Raw genomic sequence first — 22,005 nt, 5'->3', positions numbered from 1 at the left:
AAACAGTTAAATTAACCACCTTTTTAAATGCGTTATTATTTCTAGATTAGTTTTTCACGCGCCTGCCAGTTATCTAAACTGTAAATTTTATAACTAACTGAATTTCCTATAATCACCACTTCAATTATCCAGCCCAAAAAAACTCCAAACTATAAAAACACTAGTAAAATGAAATTTTTCCTTCAAAATAATTTTAATTAAACATTATAAATTTAATAGTTAACATGTTTTTAAAATGTGACAAAAATAATAATATAGTTGAGCACACGATAAACAAAATAAAAAATATATTTTTTTTTATACAAAATTCACATTATGCGAGTGGAGAACAAGGTTCTAAGTTTTCGTTTTTGGCGAAACACTTAGAACCTTGTAGTATTAGGCTCACGATTAGGTAATTTTAATATTTTATACAATTTATCAATACGAGGTGAAAACTTTGATTTACTCATAATGAAATATTATGTTTGATTTAGACATTATTGAGGATTGTAATTAATACATTATACCAAAAGCGACTTAATTTAACATTGTTTTTCCATTTGTTAAACTCAAGTAATTGAATTACTGACCAATTTAAAATTGCCAAAGACTATGTATAGGTTATGCTTAACCACAGGACTGCGACACCACATTATTATAATAACGAAGCAACGCCATAAGGTCACAATCACGTAGTATAGCATCCAAATTGCTGGTCAAATTAGTAATCAAATATAATACATTTATTATAAACAAGATATCATTATTTTCTTTCCTAAATTTATACGTTCTTTTATAATAGTGTTATAAAAACAAGTCATAAAAATTTTGGACGATTATTTTGAGATACCTACTATGACGTAATCTTTATAAACGATTTTATTTATTTTTTATCTCTAACCAGAATTTTATTAACCTCAATTACATTTATGAAATTTATTGGTGTTTAATCATCGGTATGAATACATCACCACATGATTGTATTATGAGAACTGATACAAATAATAAATTCATTAATATTTACAATATTCATGCATTTAAATATCAGATGTATTTTTGTTAACCTTTTCTATGGTTCATGATATTACTATGGCAGTATCTGACAGGCCGCAGATTTTTAACGATACACGTTGAATGTAGTGCGAAGCTCTTACTACAATTGCTGTAAAACCGATAATTTGTCGCTTAGTATTTCATAATTATTCAAACAGATGTCACTGTGTGTTTAATTTTTTCGATTATGCAAATCCATCGACAGTGGCTAGTAATTTGAGTTTAAAGTCGGACGAGATAACTCGCGAAATTTGTATGCCCGGCCTGTCGATCTCGGCATCATAGAGTGAAAAAACTCGCTGAAGACAGAGCCAGTTAAGCTTTTTAACATAGCGCTATCCTTTGACGATTTGATATTATTAGTATATACTATATTCGATAACAATGAGATGCAACATAATAAAATTGTATAATATATCTGTGGGTGACAGGAACACGGTGATAAGTTTTATAAATCGAAAAATGAGTTGAAGATGGCAAATGAACCATAATACACACATGCACAAATAAGAAAAAGGAATTACATAAAGAAACATTGGAGTTTCCATAGAATATGGTCTAAAAATTAATATTCTTTTGGCTGTCCTGAAAAGTAGCGATTTAAGACTTAACGCCTTCTCCTTTTCGCACACAGATATTACCTGGCAGTGAACAGTATAATAAATATTAATATAATTTGAGACAAGTTGTTCAAAAATACCAGTGAATAATAATGAAAATTAAAAATGTCCCAAATATCACAAAAAAATCTCTTTAACCCTTAATTGCATGGTGTTGCCTTTCAGCAACAAACTGTATTATTAATTACTTATATTTTTGTGTGAATGAAATTTTATTTGAAAACATACAATGCAATGGATAAAGCGTGCTGACAAAATAGTTATAGTTTTTATTGCCAATTGCCATTTACGTGCCACCATTAATTTATAATGTATATAAAACATTCAATTAGAAAAGTGTTACCATTAAAGTGTCACCACCATGCATTTAAGGGTTAAATAGATTACAATAAGAAATATAAGTTTATTTATATGCCTATAGTATAAAGTAGTAGGTTTAACATTATATACAAGAAAACTGATAATCATACATATTTTGTGAAATCCAAAGAACCAAATTGATGGGTTACTATTGATTATTAACCATAAACAATCGTTTGCTAATAATCTGTTATACTTTGTCAATGTCATTCGATGAGATGGCAACATTTATCAATTCAAAATTTAACTTCTCTACATCACAACATCGATCGGGCTAGCCTTCTACCAGCAACAAGTATACTCCAAAATTTGGGATTGACCATTAGTGGAAAAGGTAAATGTGTAGCAGAGATAAAAAGGCGCACACAGATTGCAAAAAATGCGAAACACGTCTTACCACTTAATGGAAAGATTGAGGAATTTCAATTCCCATGAAAATGATGCTTCTACAAACATTAGTGTTCTCCATATTTTTGTCGAGCCATGGATTCTGAAGGCAAGGGAGTGGAAGGCAATGATGCCTTCGAAACGCTGTTGACACTGAATGCTTCGCATTTCTTGGAAAGAGCACAGGACAAACTCCAAGTAAAGGAACGGCTCTCGATAATAATATGTCTGAGACGCACTCTGCAGTTTTTTGGACATATTATACAGCGTGGACCGGATAACCTAGAGAGACTGGTAGTTTTGGGTAACCTCCAGGGAAGGCAAAGCAGAGGAAAAGAGTCAGCGCCCTGGAACCTACTGAGGACAGCAGAGAACCGAAGAGGGTAGAGAGTCTTTAATTCCGAGAAGATAACTGATATTCAAGGTTATCACGATCCTCAGTTATGAGGAAACGACAAAGAAGTAAGCCATCGTGGAAAGAAAACTTTAACATTCTTATTGAATTCATTAAACCCATCAATATTTTCTGCAACAGAAGACTAATATTCAATATTATAACTTATTTCCCATTGAGATACAGAAATGTGTAATAAAATATCATAAATTTTATAGGAAATTAACCAGAATTAACCTATACATATACACAATAATTAGAAAACACCAGATAAGACGCGTCATAAATATGATTATGACCATCTCTATTGATACATAATATAAAAGTCTTTTATGTAGCCTTAAACACTAGGATAAAGAATATTGGAATTGAATCGATGGTGTACAATTAAAAGCGCAGAAGAAATTGTACACAAAGACAAAAACTTTCGATCGCGGCGTACCGCGGCAAACGAATCAATTAATAACACTGTTTATTTAATATATTTTTGGAATTGAACCGTGAATCATCATCACCATTTGCCGTTGGGCAAGTTGTATGATGACAATTTGTTTGAGCCTCAGGCGATTGCTTTCGCCTCGGGGACAAACGCCTCCCAGTATTTGATTAGCTGAAAACATAACAAAAGTCTATATTATCCATTTACCTAAGTAATGAAATTTAAAGGTACTTATTTATTTCTCACGAAATAATATAATCCAAGAAAAAATATGAAAGACAAGGGGGTCCTTCCATAATAATTTAGTAAAATTATTAGTTCAAAAGATTTTAACAAACCGTAATAAAAATAATACATTATTTGAATACAACACTGGATAGCAGGTGTTGCCAAAAAATTGATAATACATTACAATTAGCCACTTGCTCAACCTATTAGGTTCACACTCTAAACACACGATGAAAAAACAACATGTGAATTTGCAAGACACAGGATTTGAACCCGTAAACTATCCTTGACATTATAAGCCATGTCACCGCTCGGGCATCAAGTGTGGTTATGATTATTAAATATTTGCCTTGATTAAAAATTATTTAATCAGTGCTATGATGCTACTGAACACTGAAAATAGGAGAAATGTTTTGCGGACCGCTAACGCAGAATTATTTTAACAATAAAGACACAATGCACAAACACGAGTTTTGAAGATTTTATTGGAATTATTAACATAGACATTTGGACGCCAAAAATACACGGACAACCAGAAAATTTATGCAGACCACTGGTTGAGAACCACTGAATATGCAAATCGAATTATTTATGTGTATTTAAATTAGGCACGATCATGGCCCCCACATCCTGAAACGGGCCCCCAGGCCAGGCCCAGGACCCTCCCCTACCTATAGGCCAGGGGGGGGGGCAAACTTTTTGGATGGAGGGCCAAATTCAAGAATTCAAAATGAGCGGCGGGCCGCAAGTAAAATACCATTTTTAGATATACACTATTATTTATTATCACGAAAAATAAACATTACAAAAAAATTAATGAGAAGAATGAAACTTTTGTACATTTTTTAACATTTTTTTAAATTCAGGTGTTAATTTAGTTGATATTCTCAAAACTTCTTGTAAATGGGCATCGGAGATATTTGATGGTAAAGAATTTTTATTGAGGTTCATGATCGAAAATGTTTGTTCACATATATAGGTTGATCCAAAAATAATGAACATTTTTCTTGCATAATCTTTAAGTTGGTCGAATTTGTCTGAATTAAGGGCACTGTAAAATTTGGAGATTTCTTCACGACGATGCATCTCTCTTAAATCAGTGTCACACTGCAGATCAATAATCTCACGTTGTAGCTCTGTCGGTACACTATCAATATCTATTGAAAATGGATCGCGTACTATTTGTAAACAAATTTTAATTTATTGTCAATATTTTTTAAAAAATTATAAAAAAGTTATTCGTAATCAGAAGTACACTTAATGATGGCGGGCCGCAAAAAAATACCCGGCGGGCCGCAGTTTGCCCCCCCCTGCTATAGGCCAAGGTTCAAGGCAGTGTTACAGTCTACTCTAGTGTTAGAGCAGTGTTCGAGGTAAATTAAAGGTATCCAGTGTATTTTAGCGAATTTTTGTATCTTTGAGTATCGAAACATCAAAATGAAATATAGCCTATTGTACAACCATATATTTTTTTTAATGTTGATACTCTTTAAGTAAATGTGTGTTTATCTCACGTATCTGGTTGACCCGTCACGCCGGGCCCCCAGGTTAGAGCCCTATCAGCCCCCCATTGTGCGGTCCATGGGCATGATACAATCAAATGGTGACATGTATATCGTCGCCGTAGATGTCAAGGGAGTCAAGCCACACATTTGGCGAAAATGAGTTAAGTACACAAAAGCATTTTAAAACCATCAAAGATGCCGTGGTCAATGGATTTGAGCCACAAAAAGCCCTATGTATGAGTATTTTGTAAATTGCCAATAGACCTAGCACACATACATTAAAGTAGTCAATGACGACAAGCCGCATAAGTCTTTTGACTTCCGAATAATTTCACATGATTATGTGACTTAACGCTGTTGACCACTGGGACTTCCCGCTCAATCTGTGGCCCGGTACGCACGCCTCGGCTCACATTCGACAAAGATTTATAGTGTTGTCTTGCTCTAACTCAGCATAAGAAACAGAGAAAACTGAGTTTAGCGAGTCGGGTTATTCACGCCAGCACCTGTATCGTGTCATATTATTCATACTAACATTGCGGTTGGTTTATTTGGTGATCTTTTTTCTTTGGGTTTGCGACTGTAAGCATTTTTATTCAGTGTATTTAGTGTGATTGTTGTATTCAGTTGTGATTCAGTGAGAAAAGGTGCTAAATAATGAACTATTCACGTGGGAGACTAATGGTTGCAGCCGTTTTAAATTCTACTAATCAACATACCCGTAAAGGTAAGTGTCGATGAAATATTGAGCTAAAAACACTTACTAGTTAAAAATGTTGATTCAGGCTGCTTTGACAGCAATGAGTAATGTGTGCGCAAGCTGTATTAGTTTTATTTCTTTTACAGACTCTCACGGGAATGCCGTACAAGCTGGATGTGCAGACCTCGAGCTGAATATGCAAGCTCCGGACAAGATTGCTGGTCCAGCCATATATACAGAGCTCCAAAATGTCTCTCCAAGCACACACGTGGGAGGTCAATATTTTAATTTGTTGGTTATCAATAATTGTTGGTTTGATTAAAACCTGTGACCATCAGAGAGTCATTTGCTAATAACAAATTATTAATATTTACCTTGGTAGTTTCAAAGAAATAAACTACTTTGTTTTGTTTTACAGATTGGAACGTCAACCTGGCACCAACACTACTAGATTCAAATGAGTCATGCCAGCAGGAACCTGCATATTATCAACACAACATTAATGTTTCAGGAACTTATACTTCTGAAATAACCGAGAGCAACCATAGTAACAATCCTGTATCATCCATCCCCACTTCTACAGATCAGACTACAGATGATTTAAGTAGGAAACGCAAGCGAAACCCAAAAATGTGGAAGCGGAATTCACAAAAGATATTGAGAATGGCAGGCAGCGAATATCAAAGCAGATCCGGAAAAAAAATTCGAGCAAGGGCGATAAGAGAAGTTAACTGTAAGTGCCATTATAAATGCACATCCAAAATAGGAAAATCACAGCGGGAGCAAATGTTGGCCGACTATCTGAGTCTGGATTCCGAAAGAGCAAGATGGGCCTTCATTGGTAACAGTATAAATCGTATCCCAGTGAAACGAAGGTACCATGGAGACTGCACCAAACGAGAGTATACCTTGCAATACTCTGTGATGTGTAATGAATTGAGAGCCCAAGTGTGCAAACAGTTCTTTTTGGCGACATATGACATCTCGAGCAAAAAAGTTGAAAATGCAATGAAAAAGTTGACTCCTTCAGGTGTCACTGATATAGATCGGAGAGGTCACAAAGAACCGCCCAACAAAAAACCAGAGGAAGTGAGGAACATAATCAGGGACCACATCAAATCGTTGCCCGTAGTTGCTTCCCATTACTGCCGGAGCAGCAGTAAGAGAAAATACTTGCCTTCTGGTTTGAGCGAGACTCGTATCTACATGGACTATGTAGAGTATTGCAAGGAGCATAATGTTGAACCAGAAAAGCACGGCTTCTACAAATCGATCTTTGTCACAGAATTTAACTACGGCTTTCACACTCCTAAAAAGGATCAGTGTGACTTTTGTACTCAGTACAAGAACAAGTCAGACGAAGAGAAGGCAAAAGACGAGGAGGAATACAAACTGCACTTGACTCGAAAAGAGGAAGCGAGAGAACACAAAAAAATCGACAAGGCCCAAGCTATGTGTGATCCAACAATTAGTTGCTTTACCATGGATCTGGAAAAAATATTGTTGACTCCAAGTTTGCAAGTAGGACAGTTGTATTATACCAAAAAGCTGAAAACCTACAATTTCACAGTGTATGACCTGGCTACTAGACAAGCGACGAACTACATGTGGCATGAAGGTGCAGGTACAAAGGGTGCTTCGGAGGTCGCCACGTGCCTGTGGAAGCTCTTGGTTTCAGTAGGCCCCAAAAAAGAAGTAACTCTGTATTCGGATACAGCTTCAGGTCAAAATCGCAACTCAGTTGTATCTACAATGTTATTACGTGCCGTGGAACAGCTGCCCATCAACACAATAAACCAAAAATTTATGGAATCAGGGCACTCCGAAATGGAGTGCGATTCTGTGCACTCCACAATAGAGGCCCGAGGAAGGAAAGTGGACGTATTCACACCAGAAGGATGGTATATGGTCGCCCGTACCGCGAAAACTAGTAACCCCTACCATAAGGTTGTGGAAATGGCATATTCCGACTTCTTCGATTACAAGAAATATTGCAGTCAAGTGATGACCAATAAAACTCTGTCGGAAAATGGAGACAAAATGAAGTGGCTAAAGGTAAAGTGGTTCCAATATCGCAAAGGTGAACCCACGACTATCTTTTATAAATACCAATTGAGCCAGAATAACTTTGAGTCACTACAAATCCAGCGAAGACGGCATCGAAACGTACCTACCCTAGAAGTACCAAGGCTGTACAGTTCCAAACCTAGAATTGACCAAGGTAAACTAAAAGATCTGTCAAAACTATGCCAAAAAGGTAGCATTCCGTCAACCTATCACGACTTCTATAAAAATTTGGAGCCTGAAGATCGTCCAACTCAGAAAAACAGCAGCTCAGAGAGCGATGGAGATGATTAAAATGTGTGTCTAGTTTTATTGTAACTTAATTGTAATTATATATTTTTTTCTTTTATTTTGTTAACTGTCAATTCATGGTGTAACTGCATTGTATTGTTGTTTTAATTTAATAAAACGCAATTTTTTTGTAGTACTTATTCCACTTTTAATCAATAAATTAGGACCGGTTTCGTCCGCCTCATAGGGACATTTTCAACTGAAATGAACAAGTTGAAAATGTCCCTCTGAGGCGGATGAAACCGGTCCTAATTTATTGATTAAAAATGGAATAAGTACTACAAAAAAAGCGTTTGATTAAATTAAAACAACAATGTAATTATATTTTTGAAAAGCTAACTTTTTGTTTAGAGACGACTATGTTCACATACTGAATGAAATCAGGTAGATTCTAGGTTAAGGTGGGCACCATAAAAGGTCAATAATAGACTTTTCTTTAGAGTATATCCACAAAATGTTAGTGCTTTGTCCACAAATTCTCAGTGTTCAACAGGCATAAGAGGCCTAACTCTTTTGACTACCGCACAAGTATGCCAACTGTACATGTCAATATTCAGTGGTCAAGAGATATAACACACATTACTTTTAAAATACAATTTTTTTTAGTTATTCATTCAAAATAATAAAAAGATAATATCACAAAGTATCTACGTTCAAAGTTTCACAATTCTATCTTTAAAAATAAAAAAGTTACAACAAAAACTGTTCCTTTTTTTGTCACACAAAATCTTTGCGCGCCGATTTCTCAGCATTATGATTTTGTGGACTGGCTCCCTTGACATCTACGGCGACGATATAATGTCAATGATATCTATGGATTGTTTCAGTTGTAATTTGCATGAGTCAATTACCTGCGCTTGGTGGGCCATATGGTCTTCCAGGTACCTAATGATGGTGGCTCTGAATTCCCTGACGCGGGCCACCTCAAACAGTTCCATCTCTTTCTTGATCATACTCGAGATGTTGTTGAACTCTTGCTGGCCTCTTTCAACTTTTGCCTCCCACTAAAAAAAATCATACTAAATGAGACTAAAGCTAAAGATAAATATTATCCTTTTCAATAGTGAGGTAATTGAATAATTTTGTAATAACTTTGTATTCTTCTTCTTCTTTGTCCACATCTATCTGTTCATGCATCAAGCATACTGTACTGTATATAATTTATTTAACATACATAATTTTGAAAACACTTCTGAGAAATATATAACCAATAGAAAAAACCATTTTTGAAAAAAATACGACACCCAGCTGGAATCGAACCAGCATCTCTTGGGTTTCACGCCTATTCACATAGAGCACTATGCTATAGGTACCATACTTAATTGCAACAAATTTTAACTGATGGCTCTTAATACTCTCTGAAGCGCTTTCCAAATTGAGTTACTATTGACGATCGACTTTTATATTTTTAAATCAAAGTAGGTATGAGGTGTCTGAAAACAAAAGCGGAAGTTTTTAAAAATCGATAGAAACAAAAACGGCAATATACTGGTGGCAGTTGGTGAACAATTCCATTTTTGTTTTTATTAATTTTTAAAAACTGCCATTTTTGTTTCGAAACACCTCGTATGTATTACTTTAATTACTAACCAATGTCACGTATCACTCCAAGATTTTTTGTTGTAACTTACTTGAGCTAATAATTTAATTAATTTTTAATTTTTTTTAGGCAGCAACCTCACAATATGTAAGATGCGCCCATCTCTACATAGATGATTCAAAAAAATTGAATAGAGCAGAACCAGTTCTTTTGATACCAGACCGACAATGATGACAGCTGAATTCGGTGTCATATTAGCAGACTCCAGCTGCATTATTTCAATTCTAGGTATTTCCCTAAAGTAACCAAGGTAATGACAATTCAATAATCCTAGTGCGATACATTCCACTCGCGGTGGGTAACATGGAATAAAGGCGCAGAAGTGCTATACAACACCACGCTGCGGCTACTCTGTCACATAACTATAAGAGCATATTATAATACTCCATTAATGATTAGATCAAATGCAAACAAAAAACTGAGCTATCCTATACAATCAATGGATTGCATTACATATAATTGAGGGCAATGAAGTAGCAGATGATCTGACAAAAAAGCTAGCCAATCAGATGAGTGGATCTCGAATTGCTTGGACAGGCAGTCAATGAAGAAAATGTGCCAAAACATGTGGATAGATTCCCACTCGGGGGCATACATAATAGATTTGATGCTCTCCTGGGAAGGAGCGGTGCGATGAATGTAATATTCACGAGGACATTGTACACATAGTAGTACAATGCCCCAAATTTGAATGAGTTGAGAATGTCGAGTAACTCAAATGTACCCCTTTCATTGGTGAGAACAGGTTAAGCTCAGTAAAATTCGCTAACTACTAAGGGTGGACATGTGATATCAAACCTGGATTAGCCTAGTGCTACAGATGTTGGTCTGGACCTCGCTTATTTACTTCTTTTTCCTTCATGTTATTAAGATTAAAATAATGAATTACCTCGATAATTTCAGCAGCTGCTTGCTCCATGCGATCGTTGCGTCCCGCTAATTCTGCTTTGGCTTTGTTCTCTCTTCTGCGGTTCAATTGCATCTGTGCGTGTTGCCAGTTTTGGAATACCTACAAAAAAACATATTAACGGTTAGATGGAGAACCGAACACTGTTAAAATGGAGAGATCAGGCGGTAAAATAATTCACTGGAAAACCCATAGTATCCGCCACAAAACTTGCAAATAGGGTAATATGTAGAAAGCTAATCCAGAATTCGGCAGTATTTCATTGATCACAATCCTCAGTCATGAGCATGACGATTATCTCTCTAAAATATAGGAATATATACCTTGACACGCTCGTGGAACACTTCTTTGATGGCGCCTAGTAAGCCGATGTAGTCTTTGAGAAGCTCACACAAAATATAAAAGTCCGTATTCGATTGTTCGTTATGAAGATTTTCCACCTGAAAATGAAATTGAAAAATCTATTAAACCAGCTAAACTTACGATCGAATTGGAGGAACATAGTTCAGTCGTAAGTCGAGGAATTCATATGAACATTTTGTATCACAACACTAGATGCCGATTCTAGAATTTTTTAGCGAGATTGAATTAGTACCACCCAGTGGCTTAAACAAAATGTCGGCCAATTTTGATGTTTTATGATATTGTTATTTACAATTTGTGTTTGTTCATGTAAATACCCTAAATGAATAGTCATCGTATAAATTTATGTTATGCTTGAAACGGTTTAATTCAGAGCAGCCATGGCAGATAAATCTCAGAGTACAAATGTGGGACAGTACCTGCAAATTAATCTGCAGCAAGAGTTGGCGATAGACCGAGATAAGTGGAGCGAACTTGTGCTTGCCCTATGCTCCAATGCTGGGGCATGACAGGATGAAAGGCTTCATTGGGCCAGTCTCTATAGAAGATTTTTTCTACATCTTTAATTTAGGGAGGGTTGAATAAAATATTACAATAATTCTTTAAATAAATGACGGCATACCTTCTCTTGCACATCGGCTAGTTGTGAAAGTGCCCTGGCGAGCGCAGCATGCTCTTCAGCCCCGGACAGAGCTGCAGCAGAGCGAGCCGCCCCTCCCGCCAGCAGCGCCAGCTCTCTCCTTCCCCCGGCCAGGGCTTCTGCAGCCGCATGCAAGCGACGGAGTGCTGCGTCTAACGCCTCCACCATTCCACACCGCTCTTCGAACCACTGAAACGATGATAATTCCATTTGAAATAGTGTAACAATAACAATAAATATCATGCAATTTTTTACATTGTCATTCTTGTAATTGATACAGAACGGGTTTCATGATTTTTTAAACACATTTGACAGAATAAATCTGACTGAAAATTCGACACGGGCCGAGTACTCCCTCATTCATAGACTGACACTCTCTGGATGTGGGAAAAAATTCACACCCCAACGTAGGAGACCTCCCTCGCTTTATTTGTTTCCGCAGGAAAAACAAAGGTTAAGATACTTCTTAAATAGCCCTCATATATTATTAGGTTTTTTTATCAAATTACTTAATTAATTTTAAAAGATAAAATCAAAAAGGAAATCAATAAATTACTAATCTACAAAAATAAATAAGATATTTCTACATTTTAGAAAAGCTTTCATTATACTTATATAACAAGTAAAAATGTGTAAATAACAAATTAAAGTTATCACCTTTATGCAAATAAATAACACAGCTATAAGACTTCATATGGAAAAATTATAAAAATATAATTATTTGTTATCATATTTTAAAATATCCAAAATAAAGTTATTAAAGTGTACACTATAATATCTGTAGAATGTACAAAACAGAAATTTGATACATTTGACCCACTTTAATAATTTTGTTAAATACAAAATAATCTACTATTACGCTAAAAACAAATTGATATAAACACTAGGTACTCTTATTTATATATCATAGATTATATTATTATTGTTGATAAGACTACAAAAAACGGTGCTTATAATTAATGCTATTCAGGCAAAAGTTACTATCAATCAGTAGAATTGATAGATTTGCATTAAATACGATAACGGATTTTTAAAAAATACTCTGAAGACCCCAGGCGCTTATTACGCTTGAGTAGCAAAAATGAATTGCGCCCATACAACGCGTTTCATTTGGCAGTGAACAAGCTGGGTGATGTAATTCATTTTTAATCAGCATAAAAAACAAGCGCGAGTGCGAGAAGAAAGGCCAACAACTCAATCATTACATACGGTTCCTTTGAGATTTTATATGTCGCAATAACTGACAAGATGTATTCTTGCCATTGTATAGGTGACATAATTTATTTTGAAATGGCTATAAAACTGTCGTTTTGAGCTCAAAGTGATCATAATTCATTTTGGAATGGCCATAATAACGCCGCGTTGTCGAGAGTCCAGTGAATGCTTGTGCCTGGCGCAAGTGAAATCGCACCATCTGGACAAGGCCTTAAAAGGAGGAAAAGTGTCAGTAAGTGGGATAAAATATTGTACTTGACGAATGACTAAACCAAACTCAATGACTTAACATGCTAAAATCTTGATTTGAAAATACAGGAACATTTTTGGCCAACAGTAACTTTTGCTTGAATGGCGACTACGCTAATAATAAAAAAAATTGTAAACAAAATTCACCATCACTTTATACAAAAATCAGTAGTTTTTACAATAGTATAACGGTAGCAAATCTAAAATAAATATTTTATACAAAGGTTTCTTTAATAATAATGATAATAATTTTAGTTGCATAACAACATTGCACACCATCTTTGTAATAAATAATATATATGCTTGATCAAGATATTACTTTAATAACATTACCAATATTTGTTTATTATGAATTATAAATTAGACAGTGTATTCCTAAATAGAATAGAAGAATTCTAAAAGAAATTTCATAGCATTCTGTTGAAAAAGGTCAATATAATATGTAATATAACTAAATCTACAATGAGTAAACAAAAAAAAGTTCTACGAATCATTTGCTACGTGTGCGGCACGGTAATTCTTACCTTGCCGTCCTTCTGCCCTCGATGCGTGTCGTGAACCAAATAAATAAGACAAAACACATTTCATAAGAATATTAAAAGATGACACATTGTGCAAATGAAAGAAATCAAAAACAATTCATACATAGCTGTGTTTGTTTATTTGTATAAAGCGAACGGGTTGACAAAGATGGAAAAGTAACAGACTTGCACAGTGTTACAGAAAACATTTGCCAATTCAAACACCCATAATTCCAATTTTACCAGAATTCGAATTTTGCTATAATTCAAATTTTGTTGTAATTCGAATTTAAGCCAATAAAATTCTATTAAAGAAAATTTGGAGAGCTGAGGATTAAATGGGTACAAGTGATATATTTAAAAAATGAGTTAGCAGTTTTCATTCAGATCATCATATACCTAAAAATTGATGTGCGAAACAGGATTGAAACATGTAAATAAGTTACTTTGTATAAACATTATACTACAACATTATTCTACGAGATTTCGTATAAAATTTAAGTAATGATTAATCTAAAAGGGGTTAGTCGATTTTACAACACATTCACAAAATGTTTAGATTAGTTTTATTAACTTTAAAAACATTAATAAACACGAATGTTTATTTTAATTATTGTTACGAATCCTATGATAACAGGATCTCTTTGACAATTTCCTCAATTTAATCTCCGCTGCGTTATTAGTTCAGTTGTTTTTCTGAATTATTGTAAATATCCAATAAAAAGAGTATAAGTAAGTGAGTTAAATCTTTAGTTAGAGCTGTATGGTATTTATTTCTTAGTTACGCCAACAAAAAAATATTAAATTTCTGTCACAAAAGGTTAAAAAGGAATTGCCAACTTACAGAATCAGTCTCATCCATTTTGTAAGTGATTTTGTTGACAGTCTCGCCAACTTTATTGAACAGTCTGAGGACACCGGCACCACTTAACGCGGATGTGCTTGTCGCTTTAGGGAGATCTATTTCTGTTAAATTAAAAAAACAATACATTACGACAAAACAAAATTATTCCAGAATGTTACAATCATCTTTTAAATATCAGCCCATACAAGAAGCACGTGAACATAAGAACTTAATAATATGTTTCTATTAATTTGTATTAACTATACGTATAATGCCACCTGTTGCCACACTAGATATTAATTCCTAGTTAGTTAAAAAAAGTAGTTTTCCAAAAATACCATAGATGTCAGTAATAAATGATAAATGTTACGTTAGAGCCACTTCCAACCCGAAATGTCTCTGTAATTTGTACCTTCAAGTAGTACAGTTGAAATTTTTGCGGCGTCTCATTATTGTGGATAAATACCGCTGTGATTGGGGATGACCAGGAGGTGTAGATGGAGAGTCGTCAGAAGGAGAGATGACAAGTCAAGATTTGGTGGTTGCTCCGATGGATGGAGGTGCGAGTTTTATTTGCAGCGTAAACAGTTGGTACAAGAGTATGTTACATGAGCGGTATGTTACAATACTTATGATACTGTTCCGAGGTCCGAGCTGTGTGGAATAGAATGCTGTGCGGAGCGACTAACACTAAGCTTACTGACCGGATGGAGATTATTGATACTAATAGGTATTTAGACTGATTAACTCATCAACTACGACCCGCTAATTATATGCATGAATATTCGGTAAATTGTGAGTCATTCATTGTTGATAAAGTTTGCAATTGAGAAATCTGCTGACCTCTGCATTATTGCACTTCGAACGTTTCGATCCCATCGAAGTAGAATATGCTAACCGTAGATGCGACGATTGTGCGATAGTTTAAATGACTTGCTAATTCTTACACTGACGAAATAATACTGACAAGGCCCGAAGTCATTACCACTACTAGTTTATTAAATTTACCCTTTTAATTTTTTTTTCATTGACAAACTTCCGCTCCACATTCATATTTCAACAACTTAATATCTAATGATCATAATGAAAACTTTTAATATCAAACCTGCTTCTAGGAACTGCCGGAAGTCTGGGTCGATGCACAAGACGGGATGCTGTGCGGTGCGGTTCAGGTACCTCTCCAAAGAGGCGCGGCGACGTTCGACAAATTCTGAACTTCCCGATCCTCCTGGAGTCACTCCTGATGAGCTATCCGACGACTGGTTTGACATTTTGATTTTTGTCATTCCTGAATTTTAAATCGAAATCAACATCAATCAAACATGTCATTGTATTGCAGATTTATAATGTTTCCAGCTTAAAGACTGAAGAGATCACGATTATACAGTAAATTGCACTGAATAAATTTTGTCTTACAGTCAATGCGGAGTTTTCATCCGTCTTCTATGCCTTTTAAGCAGGGTACTCATTAGCGAGCCGTAACTGTGACCGTTGCAGATACAGTAACCAGTATTGACGCTAAATATTTAGTTCACAAGCCTAATAAATAATTATTTCGCATCTAGACTTGGTTACAGTATCTGGAACGGTTACAGTAACACCTCACTAATGGGTACCCGGCTTTAGACCGCATGGGTACTTACACAAATAAAATAACCATAATGTTTAACCTGTTATTTTGAAATACAGCTAAACTTAAATTTTTACACAATCCTAAACACTGAAATGATTTTGGTATAAAAAATTCCATTATAAATCTAAATATTCATTATTTCATAAGGAGTCAATCAAATATGACATCACACTCTGTGATGACGAAGAGGGTAGAAAATGTGATATCACAAACCAACACCATTCCTCTACTCCAGTTTTGTTTATCCGGTGGTCCGCAGACCGGTGTCGATCCACATGAATTTGTTGCTGGTCCGCGAAAGCGTTCACCATGCTTTCAACCGACTATACTGCTACACGATTCGAGGAATTCCCGCTAGATGAAATGCTGGTTGCTGAATCCGTGTCCCGAAATTTGTACGTATGCAGTTCGCCATATCACACTTCACCGTGAAATGTTGTATCGGAAATATATGGTTGTATATAAAAGACCATCCAACCTCTTTGGGTCGTATAGTACTGAGAAAAAATTCATGCCTAAATAAAACACTGTTCTTGTTAGTTTACAGGAGGCCAACGGCAAACAAATTTCAAAAAAATGGCCGACATACTGGATTATTTGTTAATTAGTTATGTTAAGTTAGGTTAGGTTTTCATTCTTGAAGGAACATTATTGTCTGCAATACTCCGCGAACAACACATAATTTGTCATCTCTTTCCGATAAGAACGTTCATGGCGAACTGTGCTATGGTGAAATGTAATACGTACCTACAATTTACATGTAACCACTGAATCAGCGTTGCCAATATACTGAATTTCCAAGAAATCTACTGATATTTGGGTATTTTCAATATTTGTATCTATGTATATTGATTTATATTTCTGGCTGATACCGGCCGCGAAATATTTCTCCTATGTTCGCCGGGCCGCAGGTGTTAAAAGGTTGAAGAACACTGCTCTACACAAATAAACAAATCAACAAAATATAAACTCATTTGCTTTTTAAGCAACCGGGTGGAGATCAAACATGTGACGTTATTTTGACATGGGGTAAAAGATTTTGTGCTAAATTTTGATAATGGAAGGAGGTTTAAAAATACCGAAAATTGTGTGACGTCATATGGACGATCCCTAATTTGACATGATTTTTGCTGCAATCATTCAAAAAAAGTATATTTATCAATCCAAATTGAAATAAGTATTAAGAAAGTAATAAATTATTTAATGACTACGATGGAACATCTATAAACTTCCTGGTGGTAACACAACCAAAGCTTGAATGAGAAAAAATCCATAAATTCAAATTGTATTATATTATTTGGTTACATGTAAATTGTACGTAAAACATTTCACCGTGGCACAGTTCGCCGTCAGCTTTCTTATCGGAAAAAGATGACCGTATACAATACGGTCTCCTATTTTATTACATTCAATATGAACATTAATTCAATTTTCATAGCTGATTTTAGCAAAATTCATGAATTCAAGAATGAAAACCTAACCTAACCTAACAAATAATCCAGTATAGTGTCTATTTTCAAAATTTGTTTGCTGCTGGCTTCCTGTAAAGTGTAAACCGACAAGAACTGTGTTTTTTTAAACATGAATTTTATGTCAGTACTATCAACCCAGAGGTTGGATGGTCTTTAATATACGGCCATAAATTTCCGATACAACATTTCACGGCAAAGTGTGATATGGCGAACTGCATATGTACAAGTTTCCGGACACGGTATTATTTAGAGTATACCTGATTCAAAGAGACTATTGAATTTAAAACCATTATTTCCAATAAGTATCAATAGTCGGCAATCGTAAAATAATAAACAACATTCAGTTACCTATGACGCTCTTTTCAGGAGCCGGCGGTATAATTCTGCCCGCCCTCAGATACTTCTCCGTCAACTTATCATGCAGGCCTAGGAAGTCACTGAACCGCCTCGACACGCCAAAGTTCTGCTTCGAGAAAATTGGCATGTTCGTTTTTGTTATGACACGGTATGCCACAAACGAGCTCATTCCCTCTCCCACTTTCTGTGGCTCCGTCACCGTTATTATTATATTGTTCCCTCTTTCGGTTGTGACCTACAACAAAGTTTTAAATGCATTGCAATTTTGTTAATCGTTGTCTATGGCAAGGTTTCTTTATGTCAATTAATTGGGAAACTAAATCAAGAACACCCATGTTTCCCCTTACCCATTACCCATCGGTGAACATTTCAGACCAATAGAAGCATTAACCGAATCTATGCCTTCAGTGAGTTTTCTCGCTCTACGAGACCGTCGTGATCGACAAGCCGCACATACAAATTTCGCAAGTTATCTCGTCCGACTTAAAACTCAAATTATTAGCCACTGTCGATCGATTTACATAATCTAAAAAATTAAACACACAGCGACATCTATTTGAATAATTATGAAATACTAAGCCACAAATTATAGATACTACAGCGATTTTAATAAGAGCTTCGCTCTACATTCAATGTGTGCCGTTAAAAATTTGCTGCCTGTCAAATACTGCCATAGTAATATCGTGAGGCATAGAAAAGGTTAACAAAAAAGTTGGGTTTTATCGGACTAGTACAGTAATAATCAAAGTTTAGATTTTCAAACTATGTGTACAGTGAGGAATCACAATATCAAACCAATTGCACACATATCATGCTCAATGCGAACACACATATTTCAGAGTTTTATCGTGGATGTCACCCGTACCACATGTACGGTACCCTGTTAATAAATATAGCTCGAATAATTTTGTCAAATAAGAGATAAAAACAAATGACTTTGTTGGGCAATTTGATGAATTCAACCACATGCATGTAATACAAGCTTCTGTTATCTAAGTACACCCTTGCAGTAAGCAATGGATTAACTTGTTCATTCCCCATTGTTTAAATAGAAACTGGGTTTTACTTTGTTGAATGATAGTTAATGTGACTAGAGTAGTTTCTCCAAGAAAAAGCTTGTAATGAATATACACGGGTCGATAATGGCACAGAAACGGCTAAACAGACTAAATCTCATGACAATTGAAAACAATGTCATTTAAAACCTAATTTACTGTTTTGGTGAAATTTGTTACCAATAAATTAATAAAAAATTTACTGGGACGGCCCCAGAGAACCTGTAGCCCAGGAGCTTACAAAGTTTTAATTCGGCCCTGCTGACGATCTGTTTTCAGTATATATATACGTGTTAATATACACGATGCATAAATCACTTTAAGGCACATGCTCGGCTAGAAGTTAAAGTTATTTTACCTTTTTTTGCATATTTACATACATACTATGTATGAATCTATGGGTCGTTTCGAAAGAAAAAGAATCGTTATTGGTATTGCATTAGAAGTACTGACACTTGCATGTGTCGTATCAAAAACTACCCATTATAAAAATTTGTTTAGTTCAGAAATCTAAAAAGAATCTCTCTAAATCTAGAGATCTTTTGTAGGTCCTCCCGAAACAAACATGTCGATACTTGAATTGGTACAGTATCATTATGGAAGTGTTGAGAGTAAGTCAGTAGGTACTTCTCCAACATATTCTACTATAATATTACTTTCAATTTTTTATATCTGTCTCTTGAATTGTCTCACGTGAGAAAAGATACCTAAGAGTGAAAATACTAAATAAAATATGGTTTCTGTGCCATATACCCTTATTCATAAGCATAAGTACTTGGTATATATTACAACCTCAAACAAGGATCGTTTTATTACCTCTTCCATAATAGGGCTATGGACCGAGTTTTGATTGCTTATCGGTACATTTTCCATCTCTTCGTTGATTACGTCATTCGAAATTTTCAAACTTGGAAATTCGTCAATGTTGTCATATCCGTTTGTTTCTTCTTTGGAAGGAGGTAAATCCTGAAATTTAAAAAAAGAAAACCTTGTGAAAGAGGACCATAGACTAAGAAACATTTATTCTATTTTTGATTCTGTACCTGGTAGTGGACATATATATGCATGTCACATTATTTAAATTTAAACAAGTATTTTTGAATATGACATAGTACCAATTGGCAATATTTGACAATTTGACTCATCATACGAAACTTGGCTCAGTCTGTCCATCTTGATTATTAGTTAAGTTGGAAACTTTGAAATACAAGCCAAAATATAATCTAGGTAGCCTTCGTGTATCGCGACTCTGGCGAGTAGAAATTGTTAGGACTAGTTTCTTTGTCTCACATTTGTTTTGACATGTAGTCGCTATAGGATTGGTTTGTCGAATATCCGTTTTTGTCGAAATCGACCTTTTAATGCAGAATGATTTTTTGTATCTCGTGGGTATTCTGCGAATAAGCATTAAGTCAAAAATACTAGTTTTGAGATAATCGAGTTTGAAAGTTTGGACGGTCTTAACTTTTTTTATATATATAAAAGGCAAATTCCTTTCTGTGATATTGCTTTCAGTATGACTTAGTGCAGTTTCGCACGCAGAATTTTGTGAATATAGCCTGAGAATGAGAGAAGCAAATGCACTAAGTCCATTTAGTGCTTTTTCTCTGAATAGATGTATGTCTTTTTGACTTATAACATAAATTATCTTCGCCAGTTTATAGATATGACTGTGTGTGTTTTTGTAGACTATAGAGTGTACTCTTAATAAGATTACCTCATCATTAAGTCAAAACAGCAAAATTTTGACTTGGTGCTTTTTCGCAGAATACCCACGATCTAAATGGACAAGAACCATCCTTTTCTTTAAATTACTTTGTAATGAATACAGCATTCATATACTGTAAAAACAATAATTTAAATATCTCCATGTACCTATTTAAAATAGGATAATGACATTTGTTTTTCGTCTTCTTAACATCTGACATTAAATTGTTTTTTTAAATCTCCTATTGATCACCAAATTTCACTTATCAAAACTGTCTCTAAAACGAAATCCCCTGCAATCAATGGACAGTTCTTTAAAAAATGTAGCCTTGCATCATTTTTTACAAACGGGTACTGAACATTCCAATAATACTTGAAATTGTAAAATGATTACGTTCATTACAATTCAAAAAAAAGTAAAAATGGATGGTACACAAGCGTGCAGCAAGGTTTTTTATCTTGTTATTCATCAAAACAAACAACTGAATTGTTGAATTGTGAGGATACATTTTGCAATATTTTATTAATACAAAAGTTTACTTAATTAATAAATGATATGGCAGTAATTTGAATGCAATTATTGAGTAATTAGCACCAATTTTTTGATGAACCTTGTATGATTTCTCATAATAATATAGGTAATAAACATTCTTTTCCATTGTACAATAAAAACAATTCGAGGAAATATATGGTTTTTAATGGTGAATATGTTGAGTAAAAATATGTAAATTTGTAATATTCTGTTCGTAATAACGTGCAGTTAAGCAATGAATTCATTGAACAATGATTTAAACTATAATTAATGCAAATTTCAATCATGTGAATGTAATTACTTACGACAAAGAATGTAAACAGAATCGATCGAAAACATTCTATAAAATTGGAACAAAGAGAAATTGTTTATCGCGACGCATAATATTCGTACTCCAATTAACGTTTCGACGACACACGACGGAATATAATTCAAGTGAGTGAGGCGAGTCGGTGATAAGAATGCATTGACGTATGCAGACAACTTGAAACAACTGTCAAATGGACAATTTAAGCGGTTAATAACAATTTATCGATCGCTGAATTATTACCTGGATGGCAGATTCGAATAACCCATCGTCGTCGTCTTCGTCCCTTTTGATATTAACAGTTTCGAACAAAGGGGGAGTTTCCATATTATCTTCAGCCATTATTGTCCAATTTGATTTTCCACTAATCAAACCGATATGACAACCACAGATACCGGTAACACTGATTTAGCGTTTTCTCGGTTCACTATGAATGTAGGTAGGTGTATCAAATTTACCCAAGCAGCCATCGTTGCACACAAATATTATTTTAAGAATTTCAAATTACGCCGTATAATTATAATATAATTTCATAAATCATCACTTATATTTTATTATTTGAGAAAATCCAATTCAATAC

The 22,005-nt window shown here is 34.8% G+C and overlaps 2 protein-coding genes across 4 annotated transcripts; one reads left to right on the top strand and one right to left on the bottom strand.

Moving 5' to 3' along the window:
* Positions 1–299: 299 nt before the first annotated feature.
* On the bottom strand, positions 300–21,862 carry LOC147074403 (sorting nexin-2-like). Of its 2 annotated transcripts, XR_015070252.1 has the most exons (11): positions 21,669–21,862; positions 19,696–19,845; positions 17,816–18,059; positions 15,468–15,650; positions 14,363–14,484; positions 11,516–11,722; positions 10,854–10,970; positions 10,513–10,632; positions 8,875–9,027; positions 2,835–3,406; positions 1,854–2,693 (listed from the first exon to the last, which is right to left on the bottom strand). XR_015070252.1 is itself a non-coding variant. In XM_085943729.1 (10 exons), exons 1-10 carry the CDS (start codon positions 21,765–21,767, stop codon positions 3,356–3,358), a joined length of 1,446 nt encoding a protein of 481 aa, XP_085799855.1. In that variant the 5' UTR covers positions 21,768–21,862; the 3' UTR covers positions 300–3,355. The 2 variants fall into 2 exon arrangements, 1 of the variants encoding a protein (XP_085799855.1); XM_085943729.1 differs by having other exon boundaries at positions 300–3,406.
* LOC147074404 (uncharacterized) lies at positions 5,077–8,168 on the top strand. 2 transcript variants are annotated; one of them, XM_085943763.1, is made up of 3 exons: positions 5,077–5,695; positions 5,815–5,943; positions 6,087–8,168. In XM_085943763.1, exons 1-3 carry the CDS (start codon positions 5,626–5,628, stop codon positions 8,024–8,026), a joined length of 2,139 nt encoding a protein of 712 aa, XP_085799889.1. In that variant the 5' UTR covers positions 5,077–5,625; the 3' UTR covers positions 8,027–8,168. The 2 variants fall into 2 exon arrangements, with proteins under 2 accessions (XP_085799889.1, XP_085799887.1); XM_085943761.1 differs by having other exon boundaries at positions 5,602–5,943.
* Positions 21,863–22,005: the final 143 nt, after the last annotated feature.

This window comes from Rhyacophila brunnea, unplaced genomic scaffold, assembly GCF_057557595.1.
Source record: "Rhyacophila brunnea isolate RB1 unplaced genomic scaffold, BYU_Rbru_1.0 scaffold_16, whole genome shotgun sequence".
NCBI lineage: Eukaryota > Metazoa > Arthropoda > Insecta > Trichoptera > Rhyacophilidae > Rhyacophila > Rhyacophila brunnea.
This window is presented reverse-complemented; position numbering and strand designations above follow the sequence as displayed.